Genomic DNA, 20509 nt, shown 5'->3' with positions numbered 1-20509 from the left:
CAAACGTGTAGCATTGCCTAGGCTTGTGATCAAAGTGGATCAGACACATGGTCTTGTTGAACTTCATTTCATTGGTCTCAACCGAGAGATCCAACCTGCCCATGTCACTCTGTAGGGCATTCCTACTTTCAGACAGATTGACACTTCCTGCCAACTTCGTGCCCTCTGCAATCTTACTGAGGGTTCACTCAATTACAGAATCACAGCATGTCAGGGATTGGAAGGGGCCTTGAAAGATCATCTAGTGCAATCTAGATGGGCAGGAACACCTAGATTAGGTCATACAGGAACACGTCCAGGTGGGAGTTGAATGTCTCCAAAGAAGGAGACCCCATGACCTCTCTGGGCATCCTGAGCCTGTGTTCTGTTACCCTTAGTGTGAAGAAGTTTTTTCTCGTATTTATGTGGAACCTCTTGTGTTCCAGCTTGCACCCATTGCCTCATGTCCTATCATTAAGAAGGATGGGCCGCAGAACTAACCCCTGGGGAGCACTGCTTATGACTGGTTGCCAGCTGGATTGAACTCTGTTCACCACCATGCTCTGGGGCCAGCCATCCGGACAGTTCTTTACTCAGCAAAGAGTGTACCTGTCCAAGCCATGGGCTGCCAGCTTCTCCAGGGGAATACTGTGGGAGACTCAAAGGCTTTGCTGAAGTCTAGGTGGACTATGTCAATGGCCTTTCCCTCATCTACCACACAGGTTACCTGGTCATAGAAGGAAATGAGTTTTGCCATGCAGGACCTGCCTTTCACAAGCCCATGCTGGCCAGGCCTTATCCCCTGATTGCCTTGCACATGTTGCTTGATTTCACTTAAGGTAATCTGTTCTATAACCTTCTCTGGCACTGAGGTCAAGCTCGCACCCCTGGAGTTCCCTGGATCCTCCTTATGGCCCTTCTTGTAGATGGGAGTCATGCTGGCAAGCCTGCAGTCCTCTGGTTCCTCTTCAGTTGACCCGGAACTCTGATAGATGGTGGAAAATAGCTTTGCAATCACCTCCACTGGCTCCATCAGCACCCTTGAGTGGATCCCATCTGGCCCCATGGACTTTGACAGTCCAAGTGGGGTTGGAGGTCTCTGTCTCCCCCTGAATTGTGGGGGGTTTATTCTTCTACTCATTCCATATTTCCACATTGGGTTAGAGTACCTTGGTGTAGTTGCTCACGGTTCGTTGCCTTCGTTATAGAAATTGGAATTTATTGATAAGTGTGCTTTCATAATGCTTTACTACGTAGATGCTCTGGTATTGTGAAACTTAGTGTGGTGATCTTTTTGTCATACACAATTTCTTGGTACAGTGTGTTTCTCTGAAATTAACAGTTCTCATCTCTTCTGACCATGGTGAAGGATAGCTGGCACTTAATTAGACAAACACTTGCATTAACTTAACTGTCTTAGTACTGTTACTTTATTAAAATCTTGCCATCTGGTAAAAATGAGCATAGCTCCTAATGTACAACTGAACTACTACTTTGTGGGTCTTATTTCAACTTAATGGAGAAGGTGATATACTTTGAGCTTTAATTCAGTGTAGCACAGCTTTCATAATCTTCTCTAAAAGATTGCTTTTATGGTGGTTCAATGAGACAGAGTGCTGAAAACAGCCAGATATTAAAAACATACATACAGGAACTTGGTCCTTAACTTCAGCTGTATTTTAGAAGGGTGAGTCTTGGCAATGACTTGTTTTCAGCCATTGTGGAAAAAGTTATGCTTGGTGGTCGGAAAGAATCTTTTGGGCTGCTTCTGCTGGAACCTCTCAGACCTAACAGAGGTGCTAAATGCTCTGTAGGCTCCCTAATGGTAAACAGGGCAGAGTATGCAGGATAAGGGGGTTCAAAGTGGATTTTCTTTTCCCCACTCTTAGGGCACGTCATTCTCTGTAGGTGCCACAGAGGTTTGTGATAAAACTCAGGCAGCACTATTTCTGCAACTAATGACCTGAGGGATAAAGGATGAATTCCAAGGCCCTCCTGTTGACACATGGATGTGGGAGACATCAGTTCTGAGATTAACCTGCAAGCTATTGTCCTGGTTTCTTCTAGCATTGCAGACGACCTCTCTGGTATCTCAGATACATCATTTAGCTGCTGCGGTAGCCACTCACATCCTTATCTGTGTGGAGAGGCTGGTTTCTTTAAATAGGTCAGGAAACAAGACAGGAGCTTTTACAGTGCAGTGAGGTGTAACTTAGTATTGCTAAATGAAAATCTACTTACTATCTCAAGGACATTTAGGTGCTGCAACTTGTGCGTGCTCTCAGAGTGCGGAGTGCAATACACCAATTAAAAATGGTATTTGATCTTGTGTGTTTCTCTGAAGCAACATCACTAAAACATGTTCTCTGCAAACCTTCAGCGTGATATTCAGCGCTGAGCTGTTCTGACTCTGAAAGCTGTGGCTAATTCAACAGCCTGAGCCAGATTTGCAGTGAAGCTCACAGACCAAGCTATCCTGTGTACAGCGACGTGAGTCAGAAAACAAACAAAAAAAAGCAAAAACCCAACACCATGAAAAGAAACCTGGACAAAAAGACCCTCTCAATCAAAACAAAACAAAAAAACACCTTGAAGGTGGTGGCAGCTGCAACCCCAAGGTCTGCTAGTAAATTCTTGAAAAACAAGGGAATCTGTTTTTCTTACTGTAACTAAGGGCAATAGCTAACAGCAAGTTAGGTACTAGCAACGCTGCAATGACAGACTGAGGATGAAAAACAAATGCAGTGAGTTGCAGCTTTTTAATTAGCTTAGTTCCTAACGCTGGACCAACCTATGAAACAGTTTGACAGATTAATTTCTGGGACCTGTTTTGTTTCCTGTGTGGGAGGTGGGGGGGGGGAGGGGGGGAGCAGAAGGAGATGTTGTCTTCTGCTGTGGGAGATGTTGTAGTGCCCAAACTGTTGATTTTTCTGCTGATAATTCCAGAGAAAGTATCTGTCTGGATGAGCACGTAGGAGACATGAGTTAGCGGATCCAGTTTAAGTTGTTCTGAAAATAAAGGCAATAATCCAACATTCATCCAACAGGCACTGAAAGATTTCAGCCAAGAACACTGCTTAAAATCATCCTCAAAAGCATAAATTTGTCTCCAAAAAATCACTGTCTTAGGACCACAGCAGTCAACAAGAAGCTACTCTGGAAAGTTGTAGTTTCTCTGTAGGTTCTAAAAATGGACTTCTGTTTGATTCAGGTTTGTGTTTTTATCTATCTTAAGCTGAAGAGAGCTACACTAGTATATAGGAGCATCTCAAAAATGTTTAGTACTCCACCCACCATGAAAAAAAAACAAAACTAAATGTAAATAGTAACTGGATTTCCTTGCTTCTAGATGTTGCCCTAAAATTAAGGAGTGTGATGGGCGTTCTTGTGAGGAGAATTTTAGGCTTGCCTAAAAAAAGGATAGTTGAAGTGATCTGTCATGCTGCTAGTGGCTTCTAAGCCCGATTTTCACTCTTTGTTCTGAGCTCGAGCTGAATGGAAGCTTGAAGAATCACAGCCAAACCACCCTAACAGTGCTTATCTGATGAAAGTACCTAGTAGCATCTTAACATTGGCAAGTGATAGAGCTTCTCTGTCATATCGACTGAGAAAGCTGTTAGCCATGCCCACGTGGGGAAGCGTTGCCATACAGTGCTTTAGTGGAACTAGTTGCACCCTTCTGAAGGGCATCCTCAGGTTATAAAAACTTACATTAAACCTTGCCTGCACTGTAGGCCTCTCTTTTCTAGTAATTTTGAATGATATGAGGTAGCATGAAAGGAATATGTTGCAGTGCAGGTCTTGCTCAATGGCAGAGAAGCCTCTTCTCCCTTGGTGCTGCAGATGGTGTTTGCAAGAGCTATTTCCTGCTAACTCAGTGGTGAAAGCATGGACATACTTTGGAATGGTAAGTGACTGCTCTAGGCAGTGCCTAAACCTGTGCTTATCTGGGTAGGATTGGCACTTTTGCTCTTGCCTTTTAAACACTCGTTTAAGGCTGGTTGGATGTGAAAGTCTTCTGTGCTGCCAATACAAAGCTGTGTTTTGGATTGTTACCAAGCCTATCCCTAGAAAGTTTTTAATCAATACTACTTATTTTCAGTGATCATTGTGGCCTCTTGAGGATTTGTATGCTGGCTTTCATTTTGCTGACCAGTATACTTCTGGATCAACTCTTGAAGTCCTCTGTGGTAAATGTTTGTATGTGCTACAGTGCCTGTCGTGAGCCTAGGCCGTAAAAATAAAGGGTGTTTCTGTAGACAAGTTAGACCACAGATCTCATGCCTTGTTTCTTCCCTCTTATCGCACTCTAGATAAGGTGTTTTCTTTTTTTTGTATTGTGAGGAAATACATGTACTCACCTTTCTTGAAGTGGAGAATGAAGTAGTCTTAACTGTAGCATTTTTTTCTTTTTCTATTTTTTTTCTTCAAACAGATATGCACTTTGTTTATTTCCCCTCTTTGGAGCAAATCCCGTTCTGCAGGAAAACATACTGTTAATCAGCAAATGTAATTGAGGACTGTCCCTTAAACTGCACCTGTGTAAACTACGTCTGAGAGATCCTCCAAGAGCACTCTCCTCCAGCTTTTCCAGAGCTTGAGATTAAAGTGTGAGCTGAATAGACATTCTGATTTGCTTTCATGAAACTGTTGACACTGTCTGGGGGAATGCTAATAATGCAACATATCTGAAGTGGTGAGCATGAGAAATCCTGTCATAGTGTGAAGTAGAAGTGTATTTGTGCATGTTTAAACACAGAAGTCACCAGGATAGATGCTTTCCAGCCCTCTCCTATGTTCTCTTCCCATTTTTTCTCTCTCCTCTCCCCAGAAATACAGAACAAAGGCCTCTGTGTCTGTTCAGATTTAAAAAAGGTTACTGTTTGCTCTTAGGAGCATCTCATCCAAATCAGTACTGTGGATACTAAGGTAAAGGTTAAATCTGCGACCCACCTAAATATGCTTCTGCTAGAGTTTGAATGGGAAACAAGTGGTACTGGGTATATCTGGAAAGTTGTTTGTCTCTAGAAGAAAGCAGTTTAATTAGAACAGTTTGTTAAACTTGTTCAGTCTTTAATCAAATACAAATCTGCCTTCTTGGACCGTGGATGACTCCCAGCCATATGCTGAATTCAGATTTTTCCTGTTCAAAGTCTGAATCCTTGCTGCTACTCTGCTCTTTAGAGGGTGATAGGTAGGGTTCCGAAAACAGAGCTTGAAACAAAAAACTGGGTGTGTTAGACATGTTAATTATCAAGGTGCTTTTTAGCACATTTAAATGGTTTATGGTCTTCCTGTGTGCACAGCTACAGAATCCCTCTCACAGTAATTCAAGTCTTGTAAGTGAGCAATATTCTTAAAACAAATACCTTGCAGAAGGACGTGGAACTTTACACAGCTAGGGGACAGTAATTAAAGTTTTGCTTCAAAAGGCCTTTCTGAATGTTTCTGAAAACATGAACCTTCTGCTGTTTGTGGGAATCTGTGCTCCGAGGGCGCTGCTGCCTCTTCTCTTCTGCTGAGGACTAGAAGAAAGAAACCACACAAATCTGCTCTGCTGAAGGATGCAAATCCAAGCCTGCTCAAACATTACACTCACTTGTGTTCTATTAGGTCACAGACACCTCCACTACTTTCTACAGCTTTAACGTAACTGTGAATTAATCTTGCTGGGTAGTAGCCAGACTGGCTTTCCATTCAAAAAGCTAAATAAAACTTTCTGCAAGGACTCTGCTTTGTGAACTGATGTAGAAGCTAACCTTAGATCTGGGAATGTCTTCTAAGAGAACAGTTCATCCTGTGTACATGTTGAAATATCTTTTTGCATATTAAGGTAACTTGCCATAGTAAGGGATTTGTAGATTGAGGCAAGCATCCAGTAACTCCTTACTTTCTTCTCTGTTCAAAGGGTGTGGAGAAGTGTGTGTCCCATTAGCGAAAGTTAATAAGTCAAAAGTATGTCTTATCCCTTTCCATTTTACTGAAGTAATGTCTGCTCAGAATAACAACCTGCATAATCCTAGTGCTTGGTCCCTAGAGCCTTTTTGCCTTTGTTCACAAGTAGCACAGCTTATTAGTAATATCGACAGATTTGTCTTAACTGCTGTAAAAACATTTGTGAGATGCTACTCATCATCCTGATTTTTAAACTATAACTGGAACTACTTTCAACTTCAGCGTGACAACGCATAGCTTTCTGTTCAGATTAGAAAAAGGGGCCACTCTCTTACATAGTCTGTGAGGGAATAGGCAGATAGCCAGACTGTGTGAGCAGATGGTCTGGTCTGGTACATGACACCTTCCTATGGCTGCATGCACAGAAGGAGTGAAAATAAGGCATATTGTTGCCAAGTCCCTGGAGACCCCTGCAACATAGCTAAGAGGTGGGTTGTTGCTCTTACTGAAAGTGTTTGCAGGAAACACTTCTGTGCCCACATTTTGCTTTGGTTAGCTTGACTGTGATTATTTATGGGAAAACAAACCACAAAATGAAATAATCCATCCTATAAGGCTTGGCTGTTAGCCTGAGGGAAGAGGTGGGATCCCATGACCTTCAGGAGAATGCCTGTGACCTGTTTGTGTCAGTTTGTAGCGTCTCTGAAGTGCGTTTGTTCTAGTATTTCCCTGTCCAGACAAATAGGCTGTCCTACAAAAACAAAGTCCTCTAAGAGTGATACCTTTTTAGCAGGAGTGCTTCCAGGTCTTAGGTGGTACCAAACTGCATGTCATTAAAAGCAGCTGCTGTATCTGAATTTTGTGTGTTTTTAGGGGTACTGAGAAGTCCTAAGTTTCTAGGCAACGTAGACCTAGAGAGCAGAAATATTAGTTTGAGTGATGAGTTACAGAATAAAATCATCAGGGCTCATGGCTTGGCTTCTTGCTGCGCTCTCACACCTACTTAAAATATCCCGAGAGCAAACTGATATGGTCTTTATCTAGTCAGACCTCAGAAGTAGCTTGTTGGTTGGATGGACAGAATACCAGTAATACTGCTGGAAGTGCTGGAAGTGAGGCTTGGATGTGGTGCATGCTCCATTAAGGCTTTCTGCCCAACTGACTTGCTGCATAATATCTTCTAGAGCTAGGAGGTGAAAGATCAGTGCCTGTGATCTGAATGCTTGGCACTATCCCTCTTCTACTGATACATTTCCAGGTGATAGCAAGAAGACTTGTTTCTCACTTGAGCTTAGTCTGTATTACTCTTAAAATAGCCTCAACCTTTCAATCTGATTCTAGATTATTAATATATTGGGAAATTCAGACTACTTCTGAAAGTGCAAGCCAGTTTCTGATGAGTATGCCCACACACAGTACTATCCTTCCCCGTTATGGAGAGGGATGTCAGGAGTTGACGTCTCTGCACCCACTTCCCCTTTCCTAGAGTCGCAGGTCCAGCCTTAGAGAGTGGTTCTTGCAGCTTTTGTCAAACTGCAGTTCAACTGCTATTCTGTTTGTGGATTGATGTAGAATTTATGTGTTACTTTCTCCTGGGAATTTGTAAGGCTTTGGAGTTTCAGTTAACTGTGTGGGTGTTTTGTTTCTTTAATCTTGCAGAAAAAGACTGCTCTTTCTTCCTCCCTTTCTCACTGTGTCCGGAGCATTTGTCCTTCCTTGCAGTCTGTCTCCTCACTTTGATTACTTTCAGGGGGTTGTGCAAGGAAACAAAGGGGACGCATGGTAAACAAAGATACTAATGCCTGGAAAGCAATTAAACTGAGCAAGGGGTAAGCAAATACCTTTTCTTCTCTTGACCTTCATCTGAAGAGAATTTTTGTATTTGCCTGCAGCTGGTATTTGATAATAGTCTTGTGCAGGTGCTTGGTGAGATCCTTCGGTGGGGTACTGTGCTGTCACTGACATGATCTGGATGAATTGGAAAATGGAAAGGTGCATTCTCTTCCCACACAGAGCTGACCTGTGCAGACCAGTGGTAGAGAACTCCAGAAACCAAAGCTACCTTCTCTCAGAACTCTGGGATAAGTCATGCTGTGAGCAGGTCTGTGAGAGCCAAGTTAATGGAAGCTTTTATAGTGTTTTTAAATACTTACATTTAAACCATTTATTTTTCCAGTCACCAGGAGCAATTCTGTTATGACTTACTGTTAAGTACTGAAGGTATGAAAATAAGATTGTTCCAGAAACCAACTGCAATCACTGCATGGAATCATTGTCTCCTTGCCATCACTGTGTCTGTGGTTGTATCTCTCTGAGAAATGGAAAGCAACAAAATGCCTTTAAGCGCAGGGAGTAAAGTATGGCAGTCCAAATGTTAGAAACAAAACAGCAAGGTCTAGGAGTGGTACAGGCCTGGGTGTAAGATCACTGATGTTGGCAGGATTAATTGAAGATAAGTGTACTTAACTTTGCTTCTAAACAGCAACATTTCCATGCAGTCTTCCAGATGTCTCTTACATCATTTAATACCTGCTGAATGAGAACAATGTACTTGCAACATCAGGTAGCTTCAGGCTAATCCTTTTCAGAGGTGAGATTATCTGTGCTTGGACAACCTTTAGGGCAGTTTACTCAGCGCCTGACCTGATGGCTGCTGATGGGTCTTGCCTGTCACAAAGGGGAAACAAATCCTAGCCTAGGAGCTGGCATAGCTCACTGGGAGAGCTTTGAACTAGGTATGAAAGGGGAAGGGGATAAAAACAGAGAATTTGAAATGAGCTTGGGGAAACAATGCCTGAGTGGGGGATGAGGCAGATGGCTCAGTTGTAGTGCATCTACGCCAATACAAGCAGCTTGGCTAACAAACAGGAGAACTGTAGAATTGTAATACAGAATCATAGAATGGCCTGGGTTGAATAGAAGTATAGTGATCATCGAGTTTCAACCTCCCTGCTATGTGCAAGGTTTTCAACCACCAGACCAGGCTGCCCAGAGCCACATCCAGCCTGGCCTTGAATGCCTCCAGGGATGGGGAATCCACAACCTCTTTGGGCAACCTGTTCCAGTGCATCACCATCCTCTTTGTGGAAAAACTTCCCTCTAATATCTAACCTAAACCTCCCCATCTTAGTTTAAAACCATTCCCCCTTTTCCTGTCACTATCCACCCTTGTAAGCAGTCATACCCCCTCCTGTTTATACACTCCTTTCAAGTACTGGAAGGCCACAATGAGGTCTCCCTGGAGCCTTCCCTTCTTCCAAAAGAAGAGAAGTTGAAAGCCATTGTATTGTGGACAAACTGTGACTTAGTTGCCATTACTGAAGCATGGTGGGATCACTCTCAGACTGGAGTGCTGCAATGGATGGCTATAAGCTCTTCAGAAAGGCAGGGAAGGAGGGGTGGTAGCATGGCTCTTTGTTGTAGGGCGTTTTAGCGTCCTACTGCTCAGGGCTGAGAAGGATAAGGTTGAGGCTCTATGGGTGAAGATCAGGAGGAAGGCCAACGAAGTGGACATCCTGGTGAGGGTTGGTTATAGACCGCCCAACCAGGCTATAGAGGTGGATGAGCTGTTCTATGAGCAGCTGACAGAAGCTGAGTGATTGCCATCGCTTGTTCTCATGGGCAATTTCACCTTCTTTAATCTATACTAGAAATACAATACAGCACAGCGGCACCAGTCTAGGAGGTTTCTAGAGTATGTGGAAGACAGCTTTCTGATGCAGCTGATAGGGGAGCTCACCAGCAGAGGTGCCCTGCTAGATCAGTTGTTCCCAAACAGAGAAGGTCTGGTGGGAGATGAGGAGGTCCGGATCTGTCTTGGGCAGAGCAACCATGAAATAGTAGAGTTCTCGATTCTTCGTGAAGTCAGAAAGGGAGTCCAGCAAAACTGCTGTCTTGGACTTCTGAAGGGTAGGCTTCTAACTGTTTGGGACACTGGTTGGGAGGGTCTCTTGGGATTCAGTTCTGAAGGGTAAAGTGGTCTAGGAAGGCGGGGCGCTCCTTGAGAAGGAAGTCTTCAAGGTGCAGGAGCAGGCTGTCGTCCCCCCCCCCCCCCCATGCCATGAGATGAGCAAGTAGGGAAGAAGAACTGGTGTGGATGATCAGGGAACATCTTCTGATGCTCCATGGAAAACAAGAGTATTTACCTCTTGAGGAAGGAGGGGACAGGCAACTTGGGAAAAGAGCAAGGAAATTGTTAGGATATGCAGGGCAAAAGTCAGAAAGGCTAAAGTTCAGCATGAGCACAACTTGGCCACTGTAGAAAGAGAACAAAAAATCTTTTTACAAATGCATTAACAGTAGGAGGAGGGCTAAGGAGAATGTTCATCCTTTACTGGATGTGATGGGAAATATAACCAGTGAGGATAAGGAAAAGGCTGAAGTTCTCAATACCTGCCTTGTGTCTGCCTTTAATTGTCAGACCAGTTATCCTTGGGGTCCTTCGCTCCTGACCTGGAAGTCTGGGAGCAGAGTAAATCCCTCAAAGTTCAGATGGAAACAGTCAGAGACTTGCTCCTCCACCTGGACAAGTCCATAAGGTCAGATGGGGTCCACCTGAGGGTGCTGGCAGAGGTGACTGCCAAGCCATTTCCCACCAGCCATGAGCTGTCCTGGTAAACCAAATGGTCCCAGAGGACTGGAGGCTTGCCAATGTGTTCCCTATCTACAAAAAGGGTTGTAAGGAGGATCTGGCAAACTACAGACCTGTCAGCCTGACCTTGGTGCCAGGATCATCTTAAATGAAATCACATGTCGTATGTAGAACAACTGGAGGATCAGGCCCTGCCAGCATGGGATCATGAAAGGTGAGTCCTGCTTGACCAACATAATCTCCTTCTGTGACCAGGTAACCTGCCTGGTGGGTGAGGGAGAGGCTGTTGATGTAGTCTGCCTAGACTTCAGCAAAACCTTTGATGCTGTCTCCCATGGTATTCTGGGAAAGCTGACAGCCTGCGGCTTAGTACACTCTTTGGTGAGTAAAGAGCTGGCTGAATGGCCAGGCCCAGAGAGTGATGGTGAATAGAGTAAAATCCAGCTGGTGACCCATCATGAGTAATATTCTGCAGGGGTTGACACTAGAGCCCATCCAGCTTAATATCTTTATCCATGACCTGAATGAGGGAACTAAGTGTACCCTCAGTAAGACTGGAGGTGACACCAAGCTGGGAGAAGTTCAACATGACCAAGTGTATGATCCTGCACTTTGGGCACAACAACCCCATGCAGTGTTGCAGGCTTGGGGCAGAGTGGCTGGAAGGCTTTGCAGAGGAAAAGAATGTAGATGTGTTGGTTGACACTCACTGAACGTGAGCCAGCAGTGTGCCCACGTGGCCAGGAAGGCCAGTGACATCCTGGCTTGTATCATAAATAGTGTTGCCAGCAGGAGCAGTGATGTGGTTGTCCCCTTGTACTCAGCTCTAGTGAGGCTGCGCCTAGAATACTGTGTTCAGATTTGGGCTCCTTGCTACAAACACTGAGGCCTTGGGGCATGTTCAGAGAAGTCCACCAAAGCTGCTGAGGGGACTGGAGCACAAGACTTCCGACAAGTGACTGAGGGAACTGGCTTGGGGCACCCTTACTGCCCTCTGCAACTGTCTGAAAGGAGGTTGTGTTGAGGTGGGGGTCAACCTCTTCGCCCAGGTAACTAGTGATAGGATAAGAGGGAATGACCTCAAGTTACACCAGGGGAGGTTTGGGTTGGCATTAGGAAAAACTTCTCTGAAAGACTGGTCAGGCACTGGAATGGGCTGCCCAGGGAGGTAGTGGAATCACTGTTGCTGGTGGTGTTCAAGACATGTGGAGATGTGGTACTAAGGAACATTGTTTACTTGGCTGGATTGGTGGTAGGTGAACAACCGGACTCAATGATCTAAGAGATCTTTTCCAACCTTAATGATTTTATGACTCAAACCTAGTGGAACCACCTCTTTCTTTTTCTTTGTGGACAACTGCTTCAATAGGTTTACTGTCCAGGTAAGCTATTCACTTCCTAAGGCAGGATAGGTGAAAACTAAAGTTGAATTTTTAGAAGCTGGGATTTTGAGCAGCTCCCTGGCAGAAGAATACATGATCTTCACTTGAAAATAAACCAATACCTATAAAATTCTACACCCTTTCTTTAGCCTTCTAGGATTGCATCTGAGATGCATTCTCTCTCTGGTGTGTACTACTCTAGAGGGGGGATGCTGCCATCCAGAAGAATGAATACTAAGCTCTTGAGGTTGTACTTCATGTGGATCCAAGCTGCTGTGTAAATCTAGAGTCTTTGAAAGTTTCCTGAGGACATGAAGGAGGGAGATGAGATCAGCTGGAAACTAAGCAACTCATTCTGTATCTCACATGCAGGCTTCAAGTTTATAACATTCAGCTGAATTTTAAACTTGGAGTTTCTTGAAAGATTTAGGATGTATTTCTGGGCAGGCTAACCAGTAATAGTGTTTGGGCTGCGTAATCCAACAGAAGAGTGTGAAGCTTCTTCCTTACCAAATAGCAACCAGTATATTTGGCAGGACTCATGGATCTAGGACAGACAATTAGCTCCTGTTTGTGCTGCATGCTAGGAAACCAAATTCTTGCTTCTAGAGTCTCATCTCATGTATCCAGAAGTCTGGGTATTTTGATAAGCTCTTTAAACTCCACAAGAGTCTGTGAAGAGTCTGATTATCAGTAGATAGTTGTAGAACTGCACACAAAAGACTTGACCAGTAGTCATGGGCCTGGAGGTCTGAATGTTGAATTATTTCTGCCATAGGTTGTAATCCAGGCCTTGCTAGACCTTCATCTGACTTGCTTCTGCAGGGGACAGTAGTGACAGTGGTTTGAGGAGGTGAGGAATTTTTCATATTTACAGTAGAAGAAGGTTTGAAACCTGAGGAAGTCTTCTGAAATACTTCCTGGGATTTGAAGAGTCTGTAGGCAGAACCTGTCATTCATTCCATTTACCTGGTCACCAGAAGCTGCCCCTTCTCATTACTGCTGTGGTTCTGCTCTGATTCATGGCAGGATGACTCTGTATCAGAAGCTGCATGAAAATGGCTCTTTTTTTATAAAGAGCTTTGGAAGCAGTAGGTGCCTGCTAGAACTTGGACTGTGCTGATCTCATAATACAGCTCGGTAATTGAAACAGTAGCTACCTTGTCACACCAAAGATGAAGCTGATGCATGAGTCCCTGGCACTGAAGCCAGACTCTTTTGTTAGATGAAACATTTCATATTAGCAGTATTTTAAATGCTCTTGGGTATGATAATTGTACTGACAGGAAGTGCAGATGGATGTAGATTTCTTTTCCTACTAAGCTTTGCAGGACTGACTCCTCTTTCTGTGGTAAAAGTAGGCTAGAACAGATGATGCAGTCTTGCTTCCCCAACTGCAAAAAATCCCACAAATCCTGTGGAAGAACGCCAGTGCCAATTAACATTGACAGTGCTCTGTCTCAGGATTACAGCCTGAGACAACTCAGATTGGAGGGCCATCTGCTGTGACACTTGAAAGCCTACCTCCTTCTAGCAATGGTTAAAATTTCAACAAAGGGATCTAGCCTGCTCCTAAACAGACTCCAGCAGTTCCTTATCTTGTACAGCTAGCTTGGAGGCTCCACCCATTGCTAAGGACAAACAGTTGGCTTCTCACTTGGCCTTCAGCTGCTGAAACTTAGCTAAACAGCAGTGCATGATGCCAACCCTGACTGACTGAGAGGAGGGTTTTGTCATCAGAGGTGAAGCTGTATAGCCTAGTAGTATTTTACATCTATGCTTCTTCTGTCCTTTCCCCAGCTACAGCTTGCAGCCCTCCAGCTCCTAACCAGAGGTGGTATGGAAGTCATGCTTAATCTAGACTGGAGCATTTCATCCAAGGCCAAAATTGGGTAAAAGTGTTCACAGTCTTTGTTTTCAGACCTGAGATATTCCACAGAACCTATGACTTCAGGAACATACTCAAGTAGATTGGAGTGGATTCTAGCCTTCACAGACCTTTGTCCTGCTTAAAAAGTGTCAGATGTGTTAATAAGATTGTTGTAGTCTTCCAACGTAACTGGTGAGGAAATTTCTTGACTTCATGCACATGGCCACATTTTTCACCTTTAGGCCTTCTTCCAGTTGTTCTAACAACTTGATGTAGGATTGTTGTAACATAAAGAACACAGTGGAATCTCTTAAGTTGCCTTTCGGAAGGGTTTTTTTGCAGGCTTTCAAGAGTCCTGTTTGATCAGGTTTAAACTGTTTCCACAGTTGATTCATTTCCATACTGGAAGTTCAGAACTTGCTGCAGTTCTGGCACAACTTATCTTACACTAATGCATATTGCATATGGGTAGTCAAGAGCTGCCTGTTCTTTTTGGAAGTAACAACAGACTTGTCTACAGCTGCTGCAGTGTCCCAGGGATTTCATCGTTCTTTACTGTTCTCAGCCAAATTTGCCTGTCTAGCTGAACTGCAGAATTTCTGTAGCCATCTCCTACTTCTCATCTTACCCTGACATTTGCTTATTCTGTTTTCCTGATTCTAGCAGAACGTTTTTTTCTTCTGAGTTGTTGTGGCATTGTATCTTCCTGTTATGCAGGCTCCTTAAATACAGAGTCTGAGCCAGACGCTTCTTGTGTGGTTCAGGATAGCTACCTCATATATGAGCTAGCAAGCTGTGCCATGTTCATCCTGCTCCTTTGCCCTCTTAAAAGAGCATCTTAGTGCCTACCTTCTCTTTCATTTCTGAGTTAAATCTACAGTGTTTCATGTGTTGACAACCACTTCTGAGCATTACCTGAGAGAATGGATTTAATGTCTGTTTGTAGGCAACAATTTAGATCTGCCTTTTCCCAGAATGTCTAGGCTAAAGTACTGTTCTCCTGACTATGTAAGCAATCCTCAAAGTGGGGAATGGTACTAGCACTATTCTGCAGAGTTGTGGCAGTCAGAGGGTCTATCTCTAAAATCCTAGTGTTCCAATGGTGGGTTTGTAACAAAGGCTGGTAGCAACTTAGCATCAATTTTAGCCATTGTTAAAGGCAGATCTTCATAAGAAACCTGTTCTTACAGCTCTCACCTGAGGGATAATTCCAAACACTTAAACAGAGGAAGACTTTTGAGGATGATGAGGACTACCCTTGTCCAACTGGAACATCAACCACAACTGTGTAAGGACAACTGAGGAGCAAATGGGATCTTACATAGAAATAATTCCTCAGCTAAAATTACATGTTTCATTTAGCCATGTGAAGAGTAAATGAAGCTGGGGCTAGGCAGTAGTTCTTCAACTAAATACTACTAACTGAGGTGCTGCTCTAGCTGTAGTGATATATTTTACCAAGTCTAGCATTTGGGGGAACCTTTGTCCTTGCAAGGGAAATGTTATATATAGAACATCTTGTGTTACTACTTAAAAACAACAAAAAATCTGCAGCAGTCAATCTTCTCTGTAAATAAGAGCCTTGAATCTTTGGCATTTTCTTTTTTCTTTTTTCTTCTTCTTTATTTTTTTTTTAATTAATGTCAAATGTTCTTATACAACCTGTTATGCATGGTCAGCTAGCTCTACTATGAAACCAGGGTAGAGATGCGTAGAATGATCGGTTTATACAAAATTCTAAGCCTTGAAGATGTAGGGATATACAGAGTTCTATCTATAGTCCCTGTTTTCTGCTGTTGGATGAGTTTTAAGGAATTATAGACATCCTGAACCTTTGTGTGCTTCATCCTAAAATGACTGCTTTTTGTTTCTTTTGACCTCTATTTCCCCTATGCACTGGATGATAGTCTTGGAGTTGGAAGGATAGGGATAAAGACATCCAAGCAAAGCACCATGTATCCATGTGCCTTAAGACTCTGGATGGGAGGTGCACATAGATACATCTAGTGAACTGGATGGGAAGTGACTGAAATGGGTTTGCCATTCTAACTCTATTATGGGAGTCTCCAGAGGGGAAAGCTGACTCAAATCAGTCAACTGAAGTGTTGCCACTTTGCCCAAAGCCTGTCTTGCAAGTAGATCTCCTAATTTGCCTAGTTGCTTCATTTTCGGAGTCTAAATTGGTTCAACAGTATCTCTGATTTCTCATGGAAATAAACTGGTTTGCTCAGTGTTAAGGGGAAGTAGGCTGATAACACACTTTCTTTTCAATTTATGGAACAGCTTAACATTTCTTGAGCTTAATACTCAAGCTGCAAACTTGGAAGGTTGCCAGGGTGTCCTGATACTTGAAGCTGCTGAAAGAAATTGTGTGATAATGACCAAAAAGAAGTATCAATGAAGCTTGTCAGAGGCATCTTGAAGAACACTGCTTTATGGTGAATCTCTTCATGTATCTAAAACTTGGTAATTTTTTTTTTTTTCCAAAACAGGATCTCAGTCTACCCAATGGCACACCAGTTGACACTTCTAGCCCAGCCTCCTCCTCATCTCTTCTCAACAGACTGCAGCTGGATGATGACTTGGATGGGGAAACAAAAGACTTGTTCGTTACTGTTGATGATCCCAAAAAGCACGTATGCACAATGGAGACTTACATCACGTATAGGGTTACAACAAAGGTACTAAGCAATGTATTCCTTCTCTACTCCATTTTCCCTTGGAAAGTTTTGTTGTTGTTTTGTTTTTGAAGGGAATGCTCTGGGTGTTTATGCCTTGTGTTCTATCCCTTTACCTTAAGGACAAGAACTTAGTGTCTTTCAGTACCTTGTAATAAATGCATTGATGGTGTGGCTGCTTTTACCAGAACTGTTATTACCTCAGTGTGTGAAGTAGTATAAAGCTTTTAATGTGTCAGCTTAGTTCTTGTCTCTTGTTGTTAAACAGAACTGTTTGTAAACTTGAAAAGCCAGTTTCTTTAGCTTGAAAAATTTTCATACAAAGTAATCTGACACCCATTTGATTTGAGTTACCTCTGCTTCAGGGGTTGAGCCTTCTTGCTAATGCACTGGTAGTCCTCACTCATTTTGTCTTTTGTGTTCTGAATTTCTTTAAACTTCTTGGTTAAATGTCCGTCACACTTCCTTGGTCATCTGCTTATCTAAATCATAATACTGTAATTTTCATCCTTGAATGTAAACTAGCTTCCTTGCAGTTGTTGATTGTTAGAACAAAGTAGTATTAGAATGCTACTGTTTCTTGAAAGCATGCAAGTTTTTTCAAGGCGGCGTAGGCCAGCCTTTAATGTGACCTAATTATACTAGTAGGAAAAACAAACTGAAAAGCCTATTGAATTCACAGCTGGAACTTTAATTTCTGTTAACCAGTTGTTCTCATTAGCACTAACTTTGAGTAATATTGGCATCTTCTTTGGGCACTTGTAACGGACACTTCTTACATTAGTTAGCTAGCTTCTCTGTGATTATACCTTATCCACTCGTCTAGGAAGATTTACGTTATTGTGGCTTACTTTGATGGCACTAACTACTGGAGAGGATATTTTCCCTTGAAATAAGAAAGTCTTAACAGTCTGTGTGTATCTTGCAAAAAGAAGTTCCACTTAGAAGTTCCACTTTCAGGTTGAGCCAGGGAAAATGTGGTTTTGAAAAGAGATGCTACCTCTTGTTGCAGGTTTAACACAGACATGCCATTCTTAGCTGTTTCATCTTAGTCTTGCAAGAAATAATGTATCTTAACCACTAAAAAATTCTAAGTATTGAAGGAAATTTTTGTGTGGAGTGACTTAGCCTTTGGCTTTTATAAGATCAGCCTATTCTTTCTGAAGACCTGATTATTCTGTCAAGATTAACTATCTCTGCACAGTGGTACCCTTGTTTTTCTGCTTGGAAACTTGTGTTAAGGCAAGGGTTCCCTTCTTAATCATAAAATTATAGGATGGCTTGGATTGGAAAGGACCTTAAAGCCCATCCAGTTTTAGCCCCTTGCTATGGGCAGGGTTGCTGACCGCTAAATGATACTGCCCAGGTCCCCATCCAACCTGACTTTCAATGCCTCTGGGAAAGGGGCATCCACAGCTTCCTTGGGCAGCCTGTGCCAGTGTCTCACTATCCTGAGTAAGGAATTTCTTCCTAATGTTTAACCAAAATCTCTGCTCTTCTGGTGTAAAACCAATCCCCCTTGTCCTATTACTATTGATTGGTCTCCCTCCTATTTATAAGTGCTCTTATAATACTGCAGGTCTGCAGTGAGGTCTCCCCAGAACCTTCTCCAGTCTGAACAAGCCCAGTTCTCTCCTTTTTTCATAGGAAAGGTACTTCAGCCCACTGATAATATTCATGGCTCTCCTCTGTACCTGCTTCAACAGCTTCACTTAAACCAGAATCTAGAAGGTGGTTAAGGTATTTACCTTGGAACAGATGTGTTAACTCAATGTTGCCTTTTTTTCTTAATCTAAAAAACCTACACAGATTTCATATCTACCTATCTGTCTGTTAATACTTGCTTTATTCTGCATCTCACTGTAGCACATAATGCTACTGTATTGTGGCATTACAGTACTATTTTAAAACAGTGCATTGTTTATCCTCATCAATCACCTCACCTATTTGAGTTTATTACTTATTCTTGTAAACTTCTGGCTAACCCCTTGGGTCAACAATCCAGTTTGCTATTGTTTGAAAAAATCTGATTGGAAGTTTAACAGTATTAATGGTATGACTCATTCTTACTGTACAAACAAGTCTTCTTTGATGCCAGGGTAATTGCCCAGTCAGCCACTGTAGCTGAAAGCAGTAATAAAACATGGCAAAAGCTGCATAGGAATAATCCTTAGATGCTGTGATCAGGATAGGTGCTCATGTTTCTACTTTCAGGTTGTAGTTCATAGCTTTACAGCAAGTCTTGTTCCAGTCATCTGAGGGGAAGGTAATTATCATTTCTGTAACACATACTTGAGTCTATGGCTGGAAACCACTGTAGAAAAAGAGTGTAACCTGACTAGAGTAGTATTTTCTTGTTTGCTTTCTTTTTTCCTTCTTTTAGAAAGGTCTTCTGCAACAGCAGAAACAGAGGTCTTCCAGCATGCCCCAGACTCCCCATGTACTTTGCCTGCAGGTAGGGGTGGCTGGGGAAGGCTCCAGAAAGATTAGTCTAACAGGCTTGCAATTAAGCTGAGCTGAAAGTATGGAGTTATCTTGGTCTTGCTTGTATCCCTACTTTCACAGCTTCCTTCTTAGAGTCAAGTAGTGTGCCTAGCAAGTCTTCTGGATTAACACATTCTACAACAGCAGAATAAGAATCCCCAAAATAATGGAGTGAGCAAGTCAGATCTGACTCTGCTGACTGTTTTTCATACCCTATTTTCTTCTTCAAGTTTTCTTAGAAGGGGAAACTAGTGAAACCAAAAGGGAAGGTGGGTGAAGCTTGTGCTGGAACTTAGATGGCCTTGGCTGTAATGACTGAAGTGTTCTAGATGTTCTGGATGATATCTTTGTGTTCTTCAGGTAAACTGATGTGCACTCAAGGGACTTTTATCTAAAAGATGTTTCTTCTGAGGCAGGGAGGGGGAAAATCAACCTTACACTACATAGTCATCTCTCTTAAGGGAAACACAGGAGTATTTCTAACTTTGCATTTATTGTACTTTCTAGGAGGGCAAGGCATTCTTCTGTGCTTTCTTCCATGGAAATCTGAACAGCTGTATGCCATTCCTCAGTGTCCTGCAGTTGTTCTGCAGCTTGAACGGAGTTGCCTTCAAACCAGTGAATGCTCAAGCAGAAGTCTTGTCCTCTTTTTCCTCTCCTTCCGCCCCTGTTTCCAGTGCATGCATTGAATAAATAAGTACACAGAGTAGCTTGATCCCTACAGAGGTGCAGATGTTGAAGGCTCTTTTTCAAATGGGCTAAATTGTTTGAGATAAACAAAACTATGAATACCAACACTGTTGCCTTTAACCTCACCATTCTCTGTTTTTTTTAATAGAATTTTTTACTATGGCTTAAATACTAACATGGAGGAAATACATTTAAAATATTTAGTGAGTAAAAGACCAGAACTGGAGTGAGGGAAATGATTACTTGTGCATAGTTGTCACAGACTAGTTTTAGGTTTGGCTGCTAACTCTTTTCAAGAAAGAAGAAACACCAAGGCTCGGTGTTTGCCTTAATAGTGCTTCCAGCAAGAGGTGAAAGAGTCTGTAACTCTTCCTGATTTTTGACAAGTGAAACTGAGCCTGGAATACTGCAGTGCTTAGTTAGTGGGACTGTGTTGGAGTCTTCAGTAAATCCCTGGAAGTGTCTTACCCGTTATTTTTGGGAGGCTGAGATCTGCCACGTCAGTTTCTCAGATTCCTTTGGGGGAGATATGTCCTTGAAAAATGAGATTTATGAATCTTAGTAAGAAAGCAAGAGGGATATGATTCTGTCAAAAACCTAGACTTCACTTGCCATCCCTGGGTGACGGCAAGACCCTCTTCCATTCTGTGAACAGTGTGGAAAAAATAAGTTGCGCCAAGCTAATGAGTGGTTTGATCTGAAATCCAAATTCTTTCAGCATTAGTGAGATGTGGTTAAAACCTTGAAGGGCTCTTATGTTCTGTCCAAGTAGTCTTTGAAAAGCTTATTTGCTCTCTAGATTTGACAGCTCATACAGCAAATGCTGAAATACTGATGAATATGATGCATTTTCATTTAGCTCCTTTTGATGAACAAAACTTGAAAAATGGAAAACTTTACAAATCTGTTTGTAACCTAAAGGCAACAGGAACAGTTTGCT

The 20509-nt window shown here is 42.6% G+C and overlaps 1 protein-coding gene across 1 annotated transcript in view; it reads left to right on the top strand.

The window, feature by feature from the left end:
* The window catches only part of SNX30 (sorting nexin family member 30), a 52596-nt gene that overhangs the window by 6886 nt on the left and 25201 nt on the right, over positions 1–20509 (top strand). Inside the window, exon 2 of the mRNA XM_424910.7 lies at positions 16210–16398. Coding sequence (XP_424910.2) covers positions 16210–16398 — 189 coding nt within the window. The remainder of the gene's footprint in view (positions 1–16209; positions 16399–20509) is intronic.

This window comes from Gallus gallus, chromosome Z (assembly GCF_016699485.2).
Source record: "Gallus gallus isolate bGalGal1 chromosome Z, bGalGal1.mat.broiler.GRCg7b, whole genome shotgun sequence".
In the NCBI taxonomy this organism is placed as follows: domain Eukaryota; kingdom Metazoa; phylum Chordata; class Aves; order Galliformes; family Phasianidae; genus Gallus; species Gallus gallus.
This window is presented reverse-complemented; position numbering and strand designations above follow the sequence as displayed.